This window comes from Molothrus ater, chromosome 19, assembly GCF_012460135.2.
Source record: "Molothrus ater isolate BHLD 08-10-18 breed brown headed cowbird chromosome 19, BPBGC_Mater_1.1, whole genome shotgun sequence".
Taxonomy (NCBI): Eukaryota; Metazoa; Chordata; class Aves; order Passeriformes; family Icteridae; genus Molothrus; species Molothrus ater.
The window spans coordinates 7,867,187-7,887,861 of record NC_050496.2 but is presented as its reverse complement, the minus strand read 5'-3'; the positions used below and the strand labels follow the sequence as shown (position 1 = coordinate 7,887,861).

General features: G+C 40.9%; 1 protein-coding gene across 2 annotated transcripts in view; it reads left to right on the top strand.

Annotated features, from left to right (window-relative positions):
- Positions 1-12,239, top strand: part of MMD (monocyte to macrophage differentiation associated) — a 41,606-nt gene extending 29,367 nt beyond the window's left edge. For both annotated transcript variants that reach the window (XM_054516879.1, XM_036394339.2), the window contains exons 2-7: positions 622-703; positions 6,996-7,156; positions 8,271-8,345; positions 8,743-8,844; positions 9,233-9,302; positions 10,048-12,239. In XM_054516879.1, the coding sequence (XP_054372854.1) occupies positions 622-703; positions 6,996-7,156; positions 8,271-8,345; positions 8,743-8,844; positions 9,233-9,302; positions 10,048-10,248 (691 nt within the window). In that variant the 3' untranslated portion in view covers positions 10,249-12,239. The remainder of the gene's footprint in view (positions 1-621; positions 704-6,995; positions 7,157-8,270; positions 8,346-8,742; positions 8,845-9,232; positions 9,303-10,047) is intronic.
- The last annotated feature ends 8,436 nt before the right edge of the window (positions 12,240-20,675 follow it).

Genomic DNA, 20,675 nt, shown 5'->3' with positions numbered 1-20,675 from the left:
TCAGATAAAAAGATGGAATATCTATGGCAAACCTCTTGAAATGTTTCCTCTTCAGAACTGACCATTAGAGTCTGCTTGTGTCATGCCCATGTAGGAGATGTTTGGATCTCAGTTACAGACGTAGGATTGAAAAAATGAGCTACCTCATGCTCCAGAGATGCAAATACTGTTTGCTATAGGAGTAAAAATCATTGTTCAGTGCTCCAAACTGGAATATTGATGCAGTTTCAAGAACTTCTTAAAATAAGTTATGATGACAGCTATGATGAACTCCATATTTCAAGAATAATTTGAGTTCTTGCCATGTAATTTAAATAGGAAATGTTTCATTCTTTCTCTGACCAAACTGTCAGAAAAGAGGGAGTCTGACTGCTTTATGTGAACTCCTGATTAAAGATAACCATTCCCTGCACCACGCAGTCACAGGAATTTATTTAACATGTGTGTCTGGTAAGAGACTTTACTTGGGAGAACTTGCAATTTAAATTGCAGTTACTTTGAACATGTCTGTACTTACAATTTTCAATACTACCAAGTTGGAAGTATTCCTTCATCTCCTTCATGACACTCAGAGAGATGTTTTAGTAACTTTCCTGAAAGTACTTCTTAATTATTCCACAGGTTCATGAACCACCCAGCTCCAGCCAACAGCCGCTACAAACCCACTTGCTATGAACATGCTGCTAACTGTTACACACATGCAGTAAGTACACTTCTGGCTTCTTTTTCTATTTTTTCTTTAACCAGATGTTTCAATAAATTTTTGTCTGTTGTAAATACTTACCTTTGCCTCACTGTGTTCATATCTACAGCCTCTCTCTGGTTTTGTGCATATAAGCATTAACTTATATGCACAGAAAATTAACAGTAATTTCTGTAACAGTACAGAAAATTAGATGTTTGGTAATGTTCTGAATCTCCTGGAGCTCCAGACACTTCATAAGATTCATTTTCACCAATGTTAGAGGTCTTTAACTTGATATTTTCCCTCTGTTCAGTAAAAGGATGCCTGCAGTAAAGGGGATATAGGCCACTACTAGTTAGCCTGCAAGGTGGATTTCCCAGGTCTGCCCTGACATAATACTGTGCAAATTGTAAACTGGAAGTAAAAGAAAGATTTATCCATGTGAGAAATGGCAAGGCCTCATCAGACTGTCTGTGGATATGAGCAACAAGAGCTGGAATGTTTTAATTCTGATACCTACTGACTCTTCAAGAAATCTGGCTGTTTTGCAAGAGGCCCTGATAATGCTGACAGCCCTGCTGAAATTTCAAGTCTTTCCTTATTTTCGTAATGTAAGGACTTATTCTAGATTTGAATATGTGGTATTCACATAAAAAAGAACAAAAGCAGTCCCCTTTGATTTTTTTTTCTTTTAGTAATTAGGAAGTTTAATTTGCTGTCTGGCACTTTGAAAAGGACTTAAAAATGTGTCTGTTTGCTTTTTAAGATAGCATTTGCCCTTTTATAAAGGCAGCTTGTGCGTCTCCTCAATCCCTCAACTCTAAACATCTGAAGTATGTTTGACTTTGTCCTCAGTCTCTTATCTCCAGTGTGTCTGAGTGAGCTGCAGATATGAAAGCTCAAAGTTGTGCCCAGGACTCTTCAGTTCTCGAAGGAGCTCTGTTCTTAAGGATCCCTTGTGTGTATTTCGTAAATAAGCAACGTACAGCTCTGTGGTGCTGGTAAAAACAGAATCACCTTGGTTTTGCGTGTAGACATAAAGTTGACTGAAACTTCTGTGTTCTTAAGCCAAAGGTCTCATGTACAGCATTATGTAAATATATGCTTATTTGCCTAGGGAATGAAGCAACATTCTGTTAGTTAGCACAAATGCGTAGTTTATCTCATAATCCTTGTGCAAATCTTGTTCGCTCTGGCCAAAAAGTTAGATTTCAAAATATCTGGCAGATGTTGCTGTGCTCCTAAGCAATTTCAGCTTTCACCTAGTTGAAAAACAGGCATGTTTTACTCCCTCCTTTTAGCAGGACATGACAGCCAAGGTGGATCAGTGTTTTCTGGTAGGCTGCAGTTTGTGGTGGAGCTCTCTGATTACTTTCTAAACAGTCAAACTACCTGCTAAAACCTACAATGAACTGTTAAAATAGATGTGCAATAACTTTTCATCAATATTTAAAGTCTCGAAATGGGAGTCTAAGCTGGGAAAGCACAGAAAAGCTAGGGGGGATGTTTTCATCTCCTTTGTGTTGCAGACTTACTAAATGTTAGATGGTCAAGTGGCTGAGTCTTTGCTGCTAGATTACAGTGTGAGTTTTCAATTAGACATTGATGATTCTATAGAACAGAATTCAACAATGGTTCTCCACTATATTTTTATTCCAAACTTTTATTCATAATTCAGGAAGCAATCAGCTTCTACTAAAGTAGCGTGTGGCTGTACTTCTCAGTAGGTATCCCATCTGGTTTTGAACTTAAAAATACACAGGAATCAGTTTATGGCAGCTGCTTAATAAAAAACAAACAAGCAACAAAAAAAAAATAAGGATAAAGGAGGGTATAGAATCCCAGGCACAACCTTTTGGTACAATACTTAAAAGTTAGTTTTGTGTTCCATAGTAAGGTATGTTCGAATTTCTTACTTGTAAGGCTATTTTAAATGTCTTGCTTTTTTTTTTTTTTAGCTTTAAATGAAGCATTGACTTGCCTTCCGACACTGGGAGAGGAAAGGCAGCAAAGTAGTTGAAAACAGACAGAAAAAGCTGTTCTCTGTGTTCAAAGGAACAGGAAGGAAACAGTGCATGAGAAAAGCAGGGGTTGTGAGAATTGGAGGGGAGAGATGACTCTTTCATAATGAAGCTTTCTGGTCTATGTAAGGTTTATCAAACAAAAGGTAGACCTTGTTGTGTTAAAACCTCAGGATTTAGACATGGCTTGCTTTATACTACTTTAAATGTTTCTTCTAACTGCCTTAAAAGGAGTAACTATTCTTAAAATTAGTTATAATCTGTATTCCAGGTTGGGTTAGTGAAGTGCATGGAAGAACAGAAGTAGTATAAATTTTTTAAAAGTGAGACTTGGAGCATTTAGGTGGCCATTTGAGCAGGGAAGAAGGGGTGATCAAAATTTCAGGACTCTTCTGATGAAAATGTCTCCATTCCCACTGACTGGTATAAGCAGTTTTTCTGCTCTCTGTGTGTTGCACAACCCAAGTTGCTTGTGGGCCTCTCACTCTGTTACTGGTCTCCTAAAATTAGGTGAAAATTGAAAAGTTGGGAGAGATGGTAGCAGGAGTGCACTCGTGGAGCAGGCAGCAGGAGGTGGGCACAGCCCTTCACGGGTCCCTCTAATTGTGACATTTTTGGGGGGCAGGGGTGGCGTCTTTGTTGCTGTTTCTGCTGCCTTCCTTTCTAAAAAAAAGCAAGTGCATGGACCATTTTTGTGCCCTCAGTGTTTCCCTCCCAGTGAGAGGCTCATGAGATTGCAGCAGTAACACCAACCACACTGCTGCAGTGGCTCGTGCATCAAAGGGCATTGTTGCTGCCTGCATGATGTGCAAGGTGAATAACTTCATTTTCCAGGAATGTGATATACAAAACCAAAACTTCCAACAGGTTTTTAAAGCTGTCTGTGGCAGAGATTGTCTGGAGAAATATGGAAAGAATGCAGGTAAAATGCTGACCAGTGGAGCAGTATCCTAAGTAACCCCAGACAGGTGAAAGGTACTGGGTATTTTGCTGTAAGTTGGTAACCAGAGAGTGTCATTTCACTGAAGTGACCCTGATCAGGTTCACAGCTTTTTTGTGTCAGCCTCTTCCCTTGTGCCTTAGGGTTTTTACTTGTTGTAACAGCAGGGCTTGTGGTAGTTGGTTTCCCAAAATGCACCACACAAAGGTTGTGCTGAAAACTATTCTGAAAGATTACCACCTGTAGATGTAAATTAACATATTTTTATCCTTCATCTTCCTCCTTATTGCAAAGAGCTTTTAACTTCATTCTCTTATTTTGTTCTGACATTTCTCTAGAAAGCTTAGGAAACTGTTGCCTTCTCTCTTGTTCTGCAGATCTTCCTTCCAGCCCCACTTCTGATGCAGCCAGGATTAATCACGGTGCTAAAATTAGTTTATTTGCACATCACAGTTCTGGGTTTGCTCACAGTACATTAAGTTACTGGGTTTGATGATATTCACTTGGAAGACTTGCACTCCATGATGAAATAAGCAAAGATTTTGTGACTTGTAGCTGGAATTTTGTTCAAGGAATATTGGCAACTAAGAAATGCTTTGTCATGCTCTAAAATGACACAGCACAATCCCACTCATTCTGTTAGTTCTGATTCTCTGACTGCTTTTTTGATAAACTCCCCTCCTCTTGAAGGACTGGTTAATGGCTGTTCCATTCTGAAAACTGGAGATTAAAATGCAATTCTTGTGCTTGTGATTTTTTTCAAATGAACTTGGGAAAATTTGCCTTTTTTTGTGAGCTGAAGTTTTGTATTTCTTTTGTAAGATGGATAAAGCCCATTGTACCATATGTTACCTGTTATGGCATTGCCATCTGAAGAACTTTAATCGAGTTGGCTGGAACAGCAGGGTATCATTTCTGGAATTTGTATTTAATCTAGCTATTTTTGGCCAAAAAAAAAGAGTAATAAAACATCTCTTGTTTCGTCTGACTGTTCCCACGGTGCCTACCGAGCACGGAGAGGAAAAGGTTGCAAAAAGAGCACTTAGGAAAAACAGTCAGTCCTTTTCATGGAATACAGTGCTCTTGCCTGTGAGAGGTAGATTTGTTCTTTAAAGCAGGACAAGGCAAAAAAGGGATTAAAGTCTTCATTCACGTGCTGCACTCTTGATTCTGAAGGTGCAAATAAAGAGGTGATAATAGAATTCCTTCTTTGTTTTAACTGTATCACTTTATACACAATAATTACTGCAAAGAGTGATTGACACTGAACTTTGTTTTGGCCCATTTGAGCATCCCATGTCACAGCTTAGCTTGTGAAATATTTATTTGAGGAGATTAGTAAAAAACTGGGGTCTCTGTGTAAGAAAGGCAGGTTATTCTGTGTAACATCTAAATCTAAAGCCCAAAGAGGTCTCTTTTCCTGTGAAGTGGTCTCTGTCAGAGTCCCTGAGCAGCTCATGCCTAGGCTGTTATAGGGAATTAGTAGGAATTTGCTGTTTTACCTGGTATTTGTAGGTATTTAATCTCTCTGAAACCTTTTAGTTCTCTGTCAAGTTTAGTCAAAACTGGAATTTGCACTGAAAATTGGGAAGGAAACTGAGGATGCAGTGGGATTATACAGCTTAGAGCCATGGCTACACCACCATTTCTGGGGCTAAGTATCCTCCTGTCCCCTGCAAAAACTAAATGAAACAGTTGTCACATCTCATCAGTTCCTGGCTGTGCCAGGGGCTTCAGCCACACTTCACTCAGACTGTGTGTCATGTGTGGAAAACAGGAGTGGCTGATCTCCTGAGGAGTGACACGTTTCAACCTTCCCTGAATTTGGGGGCTATCCAGGATGTGTGCAGGAAACTTAGGGTTGATGATAAATGATAAGCCAGGCTGGCAGACTATTTCTGGCCTTAAAGTGCACCAAGTCAACTTCCATAGTTCCATTACAAAGCTCAGGAAGTGTTTTCACCTCTAGTCCCAATGCTGTGAATGTATCAATGCCATACTTTTAATTTCCATGGCTCTACAGCTTTTGGCACAAATACACTGAATTTTGCAAAACATAAGGAAATTGAGTAGTAATGAAGCTACAGCTAGTATACTTCAAAGTCAGAAGGAAATTGTTATTCTCAGATCCATTCATGTTATTGTTATTCTCAGATCCATTCAGTTTGCTCTGCATCCTCTGCACTGAGCAGAACCTCGATTTCCTCTGGTCTGTAATTAGATAAAGGACAAATAGCTCAGGCTAGATTAGAACTCTGCAGTCTGAGCTATCAAACCTGTAATGCAAAGTGGCCAGATTTGTTTAAACATTGCTTGTTCCTGGCTTTATTGTTTAACATATGAGACTTGGGTTAAATTGCCAGGAATTTAACCCTAAGAAGCTTATTTGCAATTCAAGGGAACAAATTAGCATTTTAGACTTGCTGTAGGGCCTGGAAGAGAATTTGTGCAGTGTTTGTAACTTAGAAGGCTGACTTGATAGTGGATGGAGATAGGTAGAAATAGCTTTGTCAGTAAGCTCTCTTCTTTAAATACTTGGACGTATGGTGTTTTTTAGGGTTTTTGGGGTTATTTCCTTCTTCTCCTGCTTTTCTTTTTGCCTTTCCTGAAGGAGATAGAGGTACATCAGGTATTTTATTCTGGAAGGGAGTGTGGTTTTAAATGTATGCATTTAAAGCCTGCAGTCACTTCTTGGATGCTTCATGCAAATGTGTAATTTTATCATGATGTTTGAACAGGGCCTGTTTTGGATGAAGTGAATTAGAAATGCTTTGAGAGGGAGGTGGGAAGGAAAACAGAGTTGGATATGCTGCATTAGAAGAACACCTTTGTGCATTAAAAATCTATTCATGAGAGAAGTTTGCAGCTAATTTATTTATGGTAGCTTAAACCCAAGTTCTGCAAAACTGTTGCTTAATTCTTGCAGCTGCACTTTGCTAAATGCTTTGTTTTTTCATTTGGGATTTGAGTTTATTTTGGTCTGTCTTGTGCTCTGTGTCTATGTACAAGAGGTGGCTTAAATTCAAGCCTAGAGTAAGATCAATTTGGTTTTAAAACATGAGGCTGAATGTGAAAATAAAACCACTGCTAATACGTACAAAATTAGACAAAAGAATTTGCTGTCGTGGCTAGAGGAGTTGGTTACCTGCCCTGGTACCATGGGGGGAGAAATTTAGCAAAACCAGATGAGACATCGATGCCTGAGACATCGATGAATTTCTGGTGCTGATGTGTCAACTTAAAACCAAAAGACAAAACTCTCTGGCTGGGGCTGGGCTCTCTGCCTGCTGGTGCTGCTCTGTGGGTGGCACCACGGCAGGGACCCGACAATGGCCTTTTGTTTTGGCAGTTCCTGATTGTCCCTGCCATCGTGGGCAGCGCCCTCCTCCATCGGCTCTCCGACGACCGCTGGGAGAAGATCACAGCATGGATGTACGGGGTGGGGCTCTGCGCCCTCTTCATCGTCTCCACCGTGTTCCACATCGTCTCCTGGAAGAAGAGTCACCTAAGGTAGCAGGGGAAAATGCTGCACTTCCTTGGGATGTTTGCCCATTGTGCTTCTCAGTCAAACCAATTTTACGGGAGGTTGGAGTGGTACTTTCTACTGAATCGTGATAAAAACACCTGTGGGATTCACATTCTCTGAACCTGAGAGAAGCAGAGAAAAGAATGATCAAAACAATTCTCATCTCATTTGCTGCTCCTGTGTCGTGCCAAAGTAGAATGCAAGAATGCAATATGGAGATTGTTTACCCAAAGTGAGGGTGTTTTGTTTCCTTGGCCTATCAGGGACAAGTGTGTGTGTGTGTTGGGACTGTCAGCTGATAGCTACAAAATTCTGGGCAGTTGAGTTGAGCTGGGTGCTTGTGCAGATTCAGTTTAATGCAGTGTAATAGCATATAGAATAATACAGTATAATAAAGTAATTAATTAACCTTCCGATATCACTGGGGTCAGATGCATCATTTCTCCCTGCCATGGGGGTTGCCTTGGTTCCTATAAACACCCTTGATTTTTTTAGAAGAAATAGCCAAGCTCATGTACCAGTGAACTTGAATGTCTGCTGCCTTGTCACAAAGAAAATGTGTTTTGGTAGGCCCTAGTGACTCTTAATCCAGAAGCAGAATGAGAAAAACATAATGTAGGTGGTTGATGGATAATATGCCATTGCAGACATGAAGACACTGTCTGGGACTATGGCATGCTCAGGTGCTTTGAAGAACACAGCTTTTGCCAATGCCCAGCTAACCAGCAGGAAACCTCCTTGGGACCAAGGCAGCAATAGCAAAACTGACATGGGATTTATTATTTTAATTTTATTTTATTTATCCATCCCTTGTAAGACTCCCTAAATAATTTTGGGCCATAAATTGGATATAGCCAGTAGTCACTAAATAATAACAGTGTCTGGATTAGGCAGGGATGCAAGGTGGGGGTGGAGAAGGGGAGGGGACGGGAGAAGTGCTCAGCTCTTACGTGTCTCAGTTCCTCCACATGGTTGTAAGAGGGATGGAGGTGATGGTATTTTCCCCAGAGTAATTCCAAAGCATGTCAGGAAAGTGAGGTGATGCAAAAAACTTCCCAAAATGTGTCATGGTGACCTGTTCTGTCTCTCTGTCCCTAGGACAATGGAGCATTGCTTTCACATGTGTGACAGAATGATGATCTATGTCTTCATTGCAGCATCCTACGCACCATGGTAAGAAATGGGGACCACAGCTGCGGAATCAAAGCTTTTCCAAAGTAAAGAGTTCATTGTTGCAGCTTTCCAAAATCTACAGATGGCTTCTTGGATGCAATTGACCACATTGTGTTGTGACAGACATTGTAATGTCATCTCCTGGGCCTTGCTGAACAGAAAGTGATGCTAGAAAGCATCAGAAAGTAGTTTATTTATACTCCACATACCTCAGTTCATGCTTTCCACCCATCAATGCAAACACCTTCTGCCTCTCTGTGGGTAGAACGTCCCAGTGTTTGTTCCCCCTATCATTCTGTAGTTAAAGCTCTGAGTATTTATTTGTTTTTATTAATCCCCACTGCTATTGTGTTAGTTTACTCATCACTTTTGTCTCTTGGAACCTTTATACCTCCAGGTTAAATCTCCGTGAGCTGGGACCTCTGGCATCTCACATGAGATGGTTTATCTGGCTGATGGCTGCTGGAGGAACCCTTTATGTATTTCTCTACCATGAAAAGTAAGAATTATTCTTTGCATTTAACTTTAAACTGAAAATTATCATCAGGGAACAAGACCAAACTTTTTTTGTTTTGGAGATGACCTGCCAAGGTTCTCATCAAACAAGAAAATTTAAGTTGCCTCAGTGTTTTATATTCTCACTGGTACTTACTGCAAGTGAAAGTGTGTGGGCAATATTTAGAGAAGGTATTGCCTGCAACTCTAAAATGCAGAGATAAACACTAGTTTTAATTTTGTCATAAAACACTATAACCTCTATCTGCATGAAAATTTTTTGTATAATGACCCAATACCAACACATAATTTAAAATATTCATTTTTGCTGTTGAAGGAAATGTTCATCCTTTTGTACACCACCTTAAATTGCTCAAATCATTCCTTTTTAGGTATAAGATCGTTGAACTCTTTTTCTATTTAGCGATGGGATTTTCTCCTGCTCTGGTAGTGACATCCATGGTAAGGAATGTGACTATTAACAGTGCAAACAAACAAAACTTGCCTTTTATAACCAGCTTAAATTCCAGTGCAGCTCTTTCCTCTGCAGAGATGTTCATTTTAGTACACTATACTTGTAAATGCTCTTTGCAGAGCAACCAAATACAGCCTGTCATAGTTTGGATTTATAGTTCACATTTCAGTGAAATGCTGCCTTGTTTTGTTCAATCTGGGCTGCATTGTGTAGATGGAGAGAGCCTGGGTTTCTTGGTGCATCTGAAAAGCATCCTACTCCAAACTTTTTTATAGTTGCACATTTTAAATTATGTTGATTAACCATCTCTGCTGCTAATATAAACGTGACACATTTTCAGGTTAATGCCTTAACTGACTGTATCAAAGTCTTGATGGGAGGAGCTCTGCATTAAACTCACACTTCCACAGAGTACTGTGATTTTCTTTGTCTCCATGATTGTCTGCTCTGCTGATGAAGCAAACCATCAATCTTGTTTTAGTTCTTGAGTTGTCCCAGTATAAGTTTTCTAGTGCTATGGGGACATGGTATATAAGGACATTATTGTGCATTTCACAAAGTGTAATATAAATACACTACATTTCTCACTTGTCCATCTGTCCCACCCAACATTTTCAGAGTTGTCACAGCCAGCTCCCTTTGCCTGGGGGAGAAAAGCACTGTGTATTTTGTCCATAAATACTCTTTTCCCCCTTTACACCCTGCCCCTGACCTGTCCTTGTTCCCTGGCAGAGCAACACCGAGGGACTGCAGGAAGTGGCCTGGGGAGGTTTGATCTATTGCCTGGGCGTGGTGTTCTTCAAGAGTGATGGAGTGATCCCCTTTGCCCACGCCATCTGGCACCTCTTCGTGGCCACAGCAGCTGCTGTCCATTACTACGCCATTTGGAAGTACCTTTACAGAAGTCCTGCAGACATCATTCGTCACTTATGAGATCATACAAAACAATAATCTGCACTTGGCCTCTGTAACAGTATTATTTGACTTAAAGAATTGGGGGGAATTGGAAAAATTGCACAGCAAAACTGCACTGACTTTGGTAGTTCTGTGAACACAATTACTGTGAACTGATGTTTGTGTCCTGCCATTTCCCATCACATGGCAAGTGCTGTAAATAACCAAGATACTGTACTGCAGTAACCAAGAGTCCATTCCATGTTAGCAGAACTGGCTACCTGATGTTTACAAACAAATTTTGTATGCTAGTTTAATTTTACAGTTTTTAACTACGTGAATTTTTCTAAATTAGTGATTCAAATGGTGAAGTCAGTGCAATAGTGAAAATGTAATGCTCTTGACATGAAATTGGTTTCTATCACCTTTCCACGAGTCATTTCTTAAACATTAATCAGAGACAACTAATCTACTTTTACCACCCATTATCTTGGTATAATGTGACTTTTATAGAAATTTTTCTGTGTTTTTTGTAAACTTTAAAAGTACATTTATTGAACTGAAGACACACAACTGTCATCTATGCAGTTATTCATGTTGCAAACTCTTGCAAGAAATGGTTACATTCCACACCCTGTTCTGAGGAGCAAACATTGTACCTCTTCTGAAGTTTGTGTTGCAGCTGTAATTGTAATAACCACTTTTACAAACTAAAACCTAAATGTGATTCTGCTCAGTTCTAACATGGCAGCATTCTGCTCATTTACAGTACCACTGAACCAGACCTTAAGTTGGCTTTATTTGTGATGAAGAGCTGTAAAAGGAATAGCTGAGGTGATTTTCTCCTCCAAGTTCCCAGCTGTACCCATACTGCCCAGCGTGGGGGCTCGTGTGGAATATCCCCCATCCAAGCCAGGGCTTTCCCCATTTCCCAACTCATTTCCCCAGCCCCTGCACACGCACGTGGCACTGAGACTTGGGTTTCCAAAGGGGCTTAAACTGACTGGTCCCACCAGCTTTTGGTGGGGTGGTTGTGCTGGGAAACCCAGGTGGGAGCAAGAGGCGGAGCATTGCTGAGCACCTGGAGCTCAGGGTTCTTCACAAGCACAGCCTGGCAGGGAGCAGAGCTTGGAGGATGTGCTAGGGTGTCACTTGTCATCCTGGGGCTTCACACAGAGTCTGACTGGTCTTTGTTACTGTCTGTCTGTACAGGAAATCCAGCTGTGGTAGCAAGTCATGATTGTAGGCTGTGCTCAAATGACCAATGTAGAAGAGTCATTGTAATCCTGTTTCTCCAATAATTGTATCCTGTCCCACTATGTAATGAATGTCTTATATTAAGATTGACTTTATCCTTTTTCTAATTTACTCAGTTTTACATGTCAGTATTTAAAAACAAAACCAAAATGTGTTGCCTTTTTCAGATTTTGTTCTGGATATTGCCTGTCTGCAAACAATAAATAGCAAGATAGGGATGTTTCAAAGGTCCTGTTTCACTCAGATTTGCCAGAGGGCCGCAAGTTTTAGAATATTTACACTTGTATAGGGAATTTACCAGAGGGTCAAACTTTAAATTCAAGACATTGAAGAATTGCTCTGTGGTGGTAGCAGGTGAGCAGAGAAGTGGCAGCACCACAGCAAACTCAAACTGCCCCAAAAGAGAGCAAAGGGAACAGCTGGGCAGGTAATTCTACTACAACAGTCTTGCAGATCTGGATGCCTCAGATTTTTAACATTGTGTCTATTTTAATATTTTCCACTTTTTGTGAGTTCATATATTTTGTTGAAATGCAGTACTGCTAAAACCACTAAAATACATGTAAAGGTTTTCTGTAGTCAAAAGTTAAACTATTGCTTGAATATGTTTGTTTTAATTTTAAGTTAATTTTTCATGGCATTTGCTTTTTGGAGTGTTTGAAATGGTTTTTAAAAAGTTTCAATTCGCCAAAAATATTTTGAATTACTGTATTCTAGTCAATATGATATTGAATGTACTAGACTAACAATAAACATTTGGTGCAATTTGGAAACTCTTGTTTTCTTGGTGGTTGTTTTTTTCCCTCTCCATCATTTAGGCAGGGCAGTCAGAGACTGACACTGTGGCCACTCCTGACAAAAAGGATCCTGAATTGAACCTTAGGAGCCCCATGTCTGCTCAGCCAATGCTTTAAAAACAGTAAGAAAGACTGTAATCAAAAATATTCAATTTTTACTATGGAAAAAATATATTTCTGTCTAAATTTTGGTCAATAGTTAGAACTTGCTTTTCCCTTTTGCTGTTCTGGGATATAAGAATATATTGGGATTTTTTTCCCCCAATTTCAATGTTCTAAATTTCAATTTAGAACATTGAAATACATAATTTTGCTCTTATCCCTGGAGGAGTATCATTGCATAAAATATAGACAAGCTGAACTAAAAATGTATTTCTGTCTGGAAAGCAAGCATATCAATTAGTCTTTTCTTTTTTCCCTCCATCTAATTGGAACTCTCGAGGCTGATTCCTCTCAGGAGTAAGGATAGTGCTTTTTCCAGTAATGCATGCTGCAGTACAGAGATGGGATTTCTTTGTCTTCCCAAGGCAAATGTTTTTAAAAGCACTTGCTTCTGTATTTTCTATGCCTCTAGGTTTTAGAAGTGCAACAAGTAGGCTGAATCTAAATAAAGCAGAGATAGCAAACATTTCAGATGGACCTTTCCAGAAAATGTCTGGGATGCAGCAGGTACTTTGAATACTGCATATATTTTTAGATCATGTTTTTATAACACAATATCCTCTGCATCAAAAAATAATTCTATTAAATGAAGGGCTACCTTTAAGGATTTATATTAGAGTGCTTGTTTGAATTGTATTGGTTTAAAATACAATTAAAGAGTGAGAAAGACAATATTAATTTTTCTTCCTGTTAACAAAAAGAGGTCTAAAGGTAGGTAGGCTCCTGCTCCAATCCTGTCTGCTCCACATTCCTCTTAAATAGTGATTACGATAAGAATCTCCCAGTTCTGGGTAAGGAAGTCCTTTCCAAGGAGGCTTGAGTGGCCTTGTGGGTCCCTTCCAACTCAGGATATTCTATGAAATGCACATTCTTGGGGCTGGAATGAGCAAGTTAAAGGGAAGATAGTACAATTTTTCTTTTTTTTTTTTTTTTCCTGCTTAAATGCCCCTCCTGCTCAGAACCTCTACAAAATTCTTTACTTGGGTCTGGTGTGCTTAGCCACGAGATGTCCCTGAAGGCCAAGGCTGTCATGGTCACATCATGTGCTTGACTGAATCTTTTCTCCATGCTTTGCTATTTTTAAAGAGCACAGGATGTTGGGCTCTGCTGCTGATTGCTTTCACTCATCAATAGGTGCCATAAGGTTAAAGCTAAGAATAGTTGACAAAAGAGTGATCAGGATGGCACAGCAAAGCTGGCTCCAGGGTGTGGGTGCTCCCTGCCTTCCCTTTCTCAGCCTTGCCATTTGACCACTGTGCTCCAACAGCCAGAGCTGCTCCTCCATCCTGCTGCTTGGGAGTGTTTCAGTCATCGTTTGTCTGAATAAATTCACCAACCACTCTCAGAGGGAAGGGAATGGACATAAGACACCTGAGATGTTCTCATGTAGCTCTTGAAAGCGTTGGGATGCCTTTGCTTTGGCATTCCCAGCACTGCCCAAGTGGCACAAGCAGCAGTGGTTTGGTGACACTGTCCTGGGGCTAAACACCCCCAGACTGCTCAGCCTTGGGGTGGGTGTGAGCTTTCCAGGCTGCCTGGGGAATTCAGCACAGAGCCTGTGCCAGGTGCCAGCTGAACACACAAGAGGAGTTCCACTCACAGGTCAAAGCCCCAGGGAGGGCAGGCTCTCTTGATAAAAGCTTTCAGATTCCTGTTCAGGTAGTGTTTGGTGGGTGGTGTTTTGGTTCTGAGCTGGGTGTCTGTCACTGGGTTGTTTCCAGCCCAGGCATCCTCCTCCTGTCTGTGCTGAGCAGGAAGGGTGGCAGTGCTTGTTTCCCTTGCAGAACCAGGGTGCTGACTCCTAAGGATAAGCTGTGGAACCAAAATCCTGTTGCAAAAGGTTGGCAGAGAGGCCAGTTTCATAACATAAGTCACATATTGGCTAATGAAGCTCATGTGCTCTCAGAGGGATCTGTTCAGCTGTCTATGTTGCTTAGCAGCCCCAGCCCTGCTGGCATGGATTTGAGTGCCAAAATCCTCTAGGTGCCTCTGCAAATCTCCCTTAAATTTTCAGAGCTGCAAAGCTGTTGGTAGAGACTGACTGAATGAGTGGCTTTAGCTCCAACAGGCACCTCCTCACTGTCTGGTGGGTGGTGGTGGCTTCCAGGAGAGGCCCAGAGGTGTGACCAGATGTGGCATGTGGCTCCTGTGACACAGCCAGCCAGCACTGAGCCATTCTCCAGCGGGACATTCAGAGCAGCCCAGAGGATGTTTGGATGGAGAGCAGGAGTTATTCTGGATGTTGAAACACTGAAAGCCAACCCACAACACCTAGTGAACATGGGGAACCTGTGGCACTTTTAGATTCAACAAGCAAGGATTTTGTAGCATCTTAAATGTTGGAGGATAGAACATTGTTGCTGTGGGAACTCAGCTGTCTTCTCTAATCAAAACCCATGAATATGGGAAGCTCAGGGTTGGTGCAGTAGGGGAATATTGATTTAATTTTATTTCTTAATACGTGTCTTAATATATGAATATGTTTGAATGGAAATGGCTTTTGTCTTGAAGCCGATGGTGGTGCTGAGCAGCTTAATCTGCCTTCTGCTCAAACACTGAAAATAAAGATTGAAGGGACTGTGAGATATTTTTAGCCCCTCCTCTGCCTGCAGGCAGGATGGACTCTGCCTGTCAGTCCTGACAGGCTTGTTCTAAATGCCTCTAATAATGGGGATTTCACAATCCTCCCAGGCAGTTTATTTCAATGTTTCACTCGTTGCCCTCTTGATTTTTGGGTTTTTTCTGGCTGCCCGAGCACCGTTTTCTTTGCTGTACTTTAAGCTTGTTACTCCTTGTCCTGTCTGCAGCAGCTCAGAGAAGAGCCCTTCCAGGCAGGTTTTCTGTAGCTGGAGACTCACTTCTTCCCTTGCTTTCCTCTGCCCTAGACTTAAACAAACTCAGACCCTTCAATCTTGCTTCCCTGCCACCTTGTTTGACAGAGCCAGCAGGATGTTCCAGGCTCCAGACACTTTTCCCAGCTGATGTTGTGACACAGGGACATGAGAAATTAGTGACAGTGCAGAAGGAGGGAGAGGTGGAAGCAGGAGCTGTAATTCCATCTTTTGGGAGAGGGTCATCAAGGGAAAAAATTACCCAAAACCAGCACACACAGCATCCCAAGAAAGCAGCTTTTCCTTCTTTGTAGCAATAAGGAACAAAGACACATGGACCTACTTCTTGCTTGCTCCAGGGGAACACTTTATTGCAAAAAACCTAATTTTTATGCTCTAAACTCAAGCAAAACAAGCCAATAAGCAAATTGGCTGCCTGCCTCTATGGTGTTGCTGTTCTTGTGTCCTTTTACCCAACCATCTTTTCTGATCTCTGGGTGTCTCCCCAGCCAACCACTGCCCCCCACATGAGGTGACCACTCACCAGTCACACAATTTGTTCTCTGTTTACATGATCTATTTTTTACCTTGCTGTTAGCTGAACCTTTCCCAGAGGGCTTTCTGGTGAGCAAGAGGAAACAGAAGTGAAGAGTATTCCTTATCTCCCACATCTCCCCTTTGTTTAATCAATAAAATCACACCAAAGACAATTATGCCATATACTACTAAATGTTTAAACCATACCCTGAAGCAGAGGTCATCTACAAGATTAGAAAAACCTGAGCAGATCCTGAAACATTTTCAGATGTAATATGACTGAGCAAGGCAGAAGGGGAGTAACCCAGTAACAACCCTTCTAAAACAGCAACATATGCCTTGACATGAACAATGTGCACATGGTATCAGTAGGGGTCATCATTCATTTGCTCTGTCCATCTTAGGGGGTAAGACATGGGCAGTGCCTTTGCCAGCCAGGACAGCACAAGTGGCTGCACACACCACAAAGGAACTCACTTCATGTTGTGACCTGTGGAGACACGAGCACAACCCCTGCCCCATGCCAATAGATCTAAGGGTCCTTTCCCTTGCCCTGTTAACAGGTCCTTTACCTTTACCATCACCAGAGGCCTGGCATGAGCCTTTGTATTGAAAGAATATTGTCTTTCACATGTTGTTTGGCCAACCTCAGCTCAATTCAGAAAAATGAGAACACACAAGGCTTTTGCTGATCTGTCATGTGGGCACCCTGACTCCCCCTTGTTTTGTTTTTCAAGCATGGTTTTCAATGTCCTGTGGGCACCATCAACAATAGCCTGCCCAGTGGGAGAGTAGGGATAACCTGTGCTGTGAGAGACACCCCACTGCTGTAAGAATTGGCCAGTCTGGTCAGAAGTGTAGGCAGGCCATTGTCTGTTTTAATGGTGGCCAGGAGGCCTGAAGTGGCAAAGCAGGTGAGCCAGTGCCCAGTGACATCACAGGCCTTCTCTCCAGTGGGGGCAGTTGCCATCAAGAAACGAGACTAAGAGTCAACAGATGTGTGTGTCGTATTTCAAATGACCAGATTCTGGAATATGAGTGACATGAGTTGGCCAAATAGAGTTTGGAATGGCTGATCGATGGCCCCTATGAAAAAGATCCTTCAGTGAAGCTGAATCTATCTGCACAGTAGTTCCAAATTGTCCTAAAACATCCCTTCCCCATAATATACATGGTATAGCAGCAATAAATGGTGTAATCCAGGCATTTTGCCCATCAGGGCCAAGAACAAGCCAGAGATGAGTGCTCTGTCTAGGGCACTGCATTCCTTCCATCCCAGTCAGGGTTTAGGTGGGCTTAGTCATGGGACAATCAGTGAGCCATTCACTGCTTTTGATGATGGAGACATCAGCTCTGGTATTGACAAGCCCTTTAAATTTTCTGCCATCTATGCTGCATACCAGGGTTGGCTGAGCTTGTCCAAAAAAGGTGTGGCTGACCTGTGCTGCCAAAGCCACCCATGCAACATTTACCCCTCCCACCAGGGGTTTTGTTGGAAAATGGAACAAGCTGTGCTGAATGCTGACCTGCAGGTATAAAGCAACGTGGCACTGGGATCCAGAGCATAATTTGTATTTCACCCTCATAATCTGAGTCACTAACAGCAGGTAACACAAAAAGCCCCAGCTTAGTGGTGGAAGAGCATCCAATTAACAAGCCATGTTTCCTCCAGGGCCACTGGGACCTCAGAACGGGGCAACCAGTTCATCTGCAAGGTGGGCCCAGGGCTGAGACACAGCTGAGCAAGGCACTGTGTCCTTTCCCAGGGGTGATGTTTCTGTCTGGAGGCTGCAGAGGTGGACAGGAAAGCAGGGAACAAAATACAGGTTAGAGGAATCAGGTTGCTGGGCCAAAGTCCTGGTTACAATAAATTCCCTCTGACTGTTTTCATCCATCCCAGGTGGAAGCTGGCTGTTGGGTGCTGTCTGCAGGTGGGGCTAATTTTCACATTTCAATGAAAATTGGCCTGCGAATGTGCAAAATGATTGAGCACCATCGTGTTAAGGCCGAGTGTGTTCGGCACTTCCAGCCAGCAGCCGGCGCCCCTGGGGCAGAGCTCCCAGCCCCCGATGTGTGCCAGGGGCTCGGGCAGGGCAGCGGCTCTGCTGAGGTGACAGTGACACTGCGTTTGTCCCACCGGCGACTCAGACCTTCCCAGGGTCCCACCTGCAGCGGCCGCACCGAGGCACAAACACCCGAGGGAGGACGAGGGGATGTTGAAGAGGAAAAGCGGGCGGCGCTTTGGAGCGGATCCCAGCGCTCGGGAGCCGCTGGCGGCTCTTGTGTGACCTCTTGTGTTGGCTCGGAGGGGCCCTCAGCGTTCCCACCATGGATCTCTCCCATTTCCCCACCCACATTTGCATCTAGGCAGTGATTACATATTAAAGAAAAAAACCCAATACGCTGCGGAAATGCACCGGTGACAGTCACAGTGACAAATCCTATTTATTCCTCTTAAATGCAATACCAAAGGTTCGTTTTTTGCCGTCCAGACTTGCCATGGGTATGGCTGTGTCTTTATTTGGCTCTGGATTAATTTATTTTAAACAGCTGGGCAAGGGTGATAGCGGATTTAAAGCATCTCAAAGATTCTTAAGTTCTCACAGGTTTCATGAAAACTGGAATTGGTTAAAAGGAGTTAAAAAGAAACAGCAAACCCAGCCCTAAGGGTGGGGCTGTGCCTGGCCAAGGGAACACCTCAGGACTTTTCCCGTTTGTTTTGTTTTGTTTTTTTTTTCTTTTGTTTGTTTTTTGTTGGTTTTTTTTTTTAATCATGGATTTTCTGGGATAGTTATCCATTCTGCATAATAAATCCATGAATGACCCCAGAAATGTTAAATCCGCCAAATTCACCCAGAAGTCAAAGCAGGTGGGTTAAAATGAAAGCGCTAGGACCCCAAAGTGGCAAAAGCTCTGGAAAACTACTCCAAAATAAACCCTTGGCTCCTCATAAAGATGTGTTTGGGATGTGCCTCCTGAGCTTGGGGTGGAGAGGAGATGGTTTATTTTAAATATTTACATATTAAAGTATATTTATGCTACTAACTATGCTGCATTAATAATACCTCTTAAATTTTCTCTGAATATGTAAACGTGTACTTATAAATACCTCATTATATGTGAAAATCCGGTCATATAAAGTAAATAAGAAATAAAACATCTCCAAAAAACATGTTCTATGTATCATCTGTTCTATACTTTATATAAAAATATAATAATAAAAAGGCTACTAAAAGCACACACAGGCAGTCAAGGAAGTCTTGTGTGTTGCTGCATTATAACAACTATATTTTGTACATAATAACATATATAGCAAATATAATCTTTGTAGCAATAAAATGTGGATACAAAAAGCTCTAAATCCATATTAATGAAGAAAATGTTATTGAGTTGGCAGTGTGAAATATAATTATTAAATGTCTCTAGTTGTGTGCATGTAAAGATAAATGTGCACAAACACCTAGACAGGGTGAATGTGTGTATTAGAAGAAACACATGCCATGTCCCATGTAACATTTATTAATCTTCATCATAATAAAATCTACTTCATATATTTTTGAAAAAAATCAAAAATATAAATCTAGCCTTTAAAACAATATGAAAATATGAATTTTAACCTTTAAATCACATCATTTTATACACATGTCTCTGGGTAAAAATAAATCCCTTTTGTTTAAACCTGTGCTGAGTGTGCACATGGAAACCTCTGTGACAGAGACACGTGTGTACAGAGGGGCTGAGCACGAGAGCCACAGGAAGTGTTTCTGGGTTATTAAAACACATCTTGGTGCACAATATATACTATTTATTTATACTCAGATCTTTTCCTGTCAGTGATGACAATTTTTAGATGAATCTTCATGCAAAAAATATTAGAAACCTTATTAATTCTTTTCCATATGCTATACTGAAATAAAATTATTACATTTCTGCCTGACTAGAAAGTGAGAGAAGGGGAGTGCACACGTGTGTGTGTATATATATATATATATATATATATACGTGTGTGTGTGTGTGTGCATAATATAGAATGTGTAGTAAAAACAGGCTTTTACAGTAATAAAATACATAATTCGAAATATAAAAATATTAACCTAGATTATTAAATTCTGCTAAGTATGCTGCATGAAAATATAACAGTTTATATCTGTACAACAGTATATGGACATACTACATATATATATATTTACAGACATATGTAGAGTGTATATATACATACAGATCTATATACATGTATATAAACTCTCTCTTTCTCTCTCTCTATATATCCATACACACAGTTTTTATAGACACCCAGAGATATATGGGCACACTGCTGAGGGTGTACAGATATTAGGACAACTCTTGTGTGTAATTCAGACCTAACAATAAAATATTTTTTGTGTGTATTAAAAAGTTTTATTCAAGTAGTAAATTGTGGTAGCCTAAATGAGATACAGTTACTAAACTTGTAAATATATAAAACATAAAGAGCTACAAGGATGTGTGTGCCCACGCTGTGTGTATTGTAGCAATTACAGTTTGTGCATAACATATATGGCAAAACCATCCTTTTTGACAATAAAATAAATATGTATTTTTAAAAAGTTATAAAGGTTTATTAATAAAATAAGTGCTGTTAAATGTTCTCTATGAAAGTATAATTAGCCAATGTATAGCTCTATGGATGCACGGAGATGAATGTGCTTGTGCAGGTGCATGTATGTGTGTGGCTATTAGATCAAATACACTCTCTGTCTTCATTAAAAACTTTTGTATTAATAAAGCTATTGATATATTTATAAGGGTGTATAAAAGTAGGAAGCTAAAAGGAATTATTATAAACATGGCATATGAAAATGAAATTTTAATTTATATATTTATAAATTTATACACACACATA